Source organism: Trachymyrmex septentrionalis, unplaced genomic scaffold, assembly GCF_001594115.1.
Source record: "Trachymyrmex septentrionalis isolate Tsep2-gDNA-1 unplaced genomic scaffold, Tsep1.0 scaffold185, whole genome shotgun sequence".
Lineage (NCBI taxonomy): Eukaryota > Metazoa > Arthropoda > Insecta > Hymenoptera > Formicidae > Trachymyrmex > Trachymyrmex septentrionalis.
In genome coordinates, this window is record NW_017305020.1 from 170,083 (window position 1) to 171,815 (window position 1,733).

At 36.6% G+C, this 1,733-nt stretch overlaps 1 protein-coding gene across 1 annotated transcript; it reads left to right on the plus strand.

Annotated features, from left to right (window-relative positions):
- The first annotated feature begins 328 nt into the window (after positions 1–328).
- Positions 329–1,073, plus strand: LOC108746652. Its single transcript, XM_018483553.1, has 2 exons — positions 329–566; positions 649–1,073. Exons 1-2 carry the CDS (start codon positions 329–331, stop codon positions 1,071–1,073), a joined length of 663 nt encoding a protein of 220 aa, XP_018339055.1.
- Positions 1,074–1,733: the final 660 nt, after the last annotated feature.

Here is a 1,733-nt window from a genome sequence, read left to right on the forward strand (position 1 = left end):
CCCGTAACATCTTCATAACGCGCACACTAACCTATTATTCTGTCCGACGAGCGAGAAACCACCGGGCAAGCGTGATGACAAGCTCTTCGCAACATTATGCGACAAACAGCGTTACGTCATATATTATTGTAACCTGTAGCACGTACTCGTCGCGGTCTCCGTATAGATATTACAAAGGTTCACCGTATATACTGCAATTCGCGCACTGTATACTGCAATCTCCATGGCTCTATTATATAGAACTAAACATAAAATTTAGAACTTGACCAAAAATAATTAAAAAAAAAATTTATACAAACTTATGAATAACGCGGTATTTGGCAAAACCATGGAGAACGTATGCAATCGCATCGACGTGTTAAAGTTATTAACACAATGGGAAGGCAGATACGGTGCTGAGGCAATGATCGCGAAATCAAATTTCCACACCCGTAGTGTCTTTTCGGAGAATCTGGTCGCGATAGAACTGCGTAAGCTCGAGGTGAAGTTTGACAAATCGATATACGTGGATATGTGCATTCTCGACATATTCAAGACGTGTACGATTTGTACGAATTTCATCATAAGTACATGGCACCGCTATTTCGCGAAAAATGCTAAATTATAATATGTATACTGATAGCCTCATATATTTACTATATATAATAGAATGTGACGATGTCTACGATATAAGTAGATTTGACAAGAGCGATTACTCAAGCGACAACGCGTACGGCATTCCGCTCGCAATTAAAAAAGTTCCTGGCTTTATAAAAGATGACAACAATGGTGTCATCATGATCGAATTCGTTGGGCTTAGAGTGAAAATGTATGCCTTGCCTGTAGAAGGAAAGAAGGATACAAAGAAGGCAAAGGGCATCAAGAGCAACGTTGTAGTGAGGTCTACAACATTCGAATATTACACGTGGGACTTGAATGATGCAATCGAATTGACGCACAGGCAGTCGTGCATAAGATCCAAATTGTACGAGGTGTACACGATATCAGAAACAAAAATTGCTCTAAGTCCGCACACGATAAGCAGTATATTGTTCCAGGTTCCATCGACACGCTGTCATGGGGGCATTATGTAAATAAAACACATTTGTATTGTATAGTATGTTTAATACGTATATAATATGTATAATATGTATAATATGTATGCTATGCATAACATGTATAATATATATAATATAGTATGTGTAATATGTAAATACAATATGTATTTGATATTTACGAGTATAATATGTATAATACGTATTTATATATTTTTATAATAAACATAAGTTTTACAATACATTGTCTTTATGTATCCACATATTGTGTGAATTGTCAAATTCCAATTATTTCACGTAAATCTCGTTCTCCCTTTTGCGCAGCACCTATTCAACGAGATGCACGTCGGGGTTAGCGACGCTGTGCAATTCGTATTCGTAGAATCCTCCAACAATAGGCTCTCCGTGAGAATCTTTCAGAAGATACGTCGCTGGATTAGTTTGTTGCATTTTGATAATTTTAAATTGATTAAGAAGGTCATTTGATGTATTTTGCATTCCAATTTCAATGTATTTTGTATTTGAAATGTCGACAAAAATCCTTGATAATAATTCTTGATAATTCAGAAACGATAGAGTTGTGGCAGAGAACAAAACATAACAAGATATAATTGTCGACGTAGGATAAGACAGAGAAGAACGTTGATGTTGTAGTTGTGACTAGTCGGGAAAGTGCCGGGTGCGCAACAAAAATTTGAA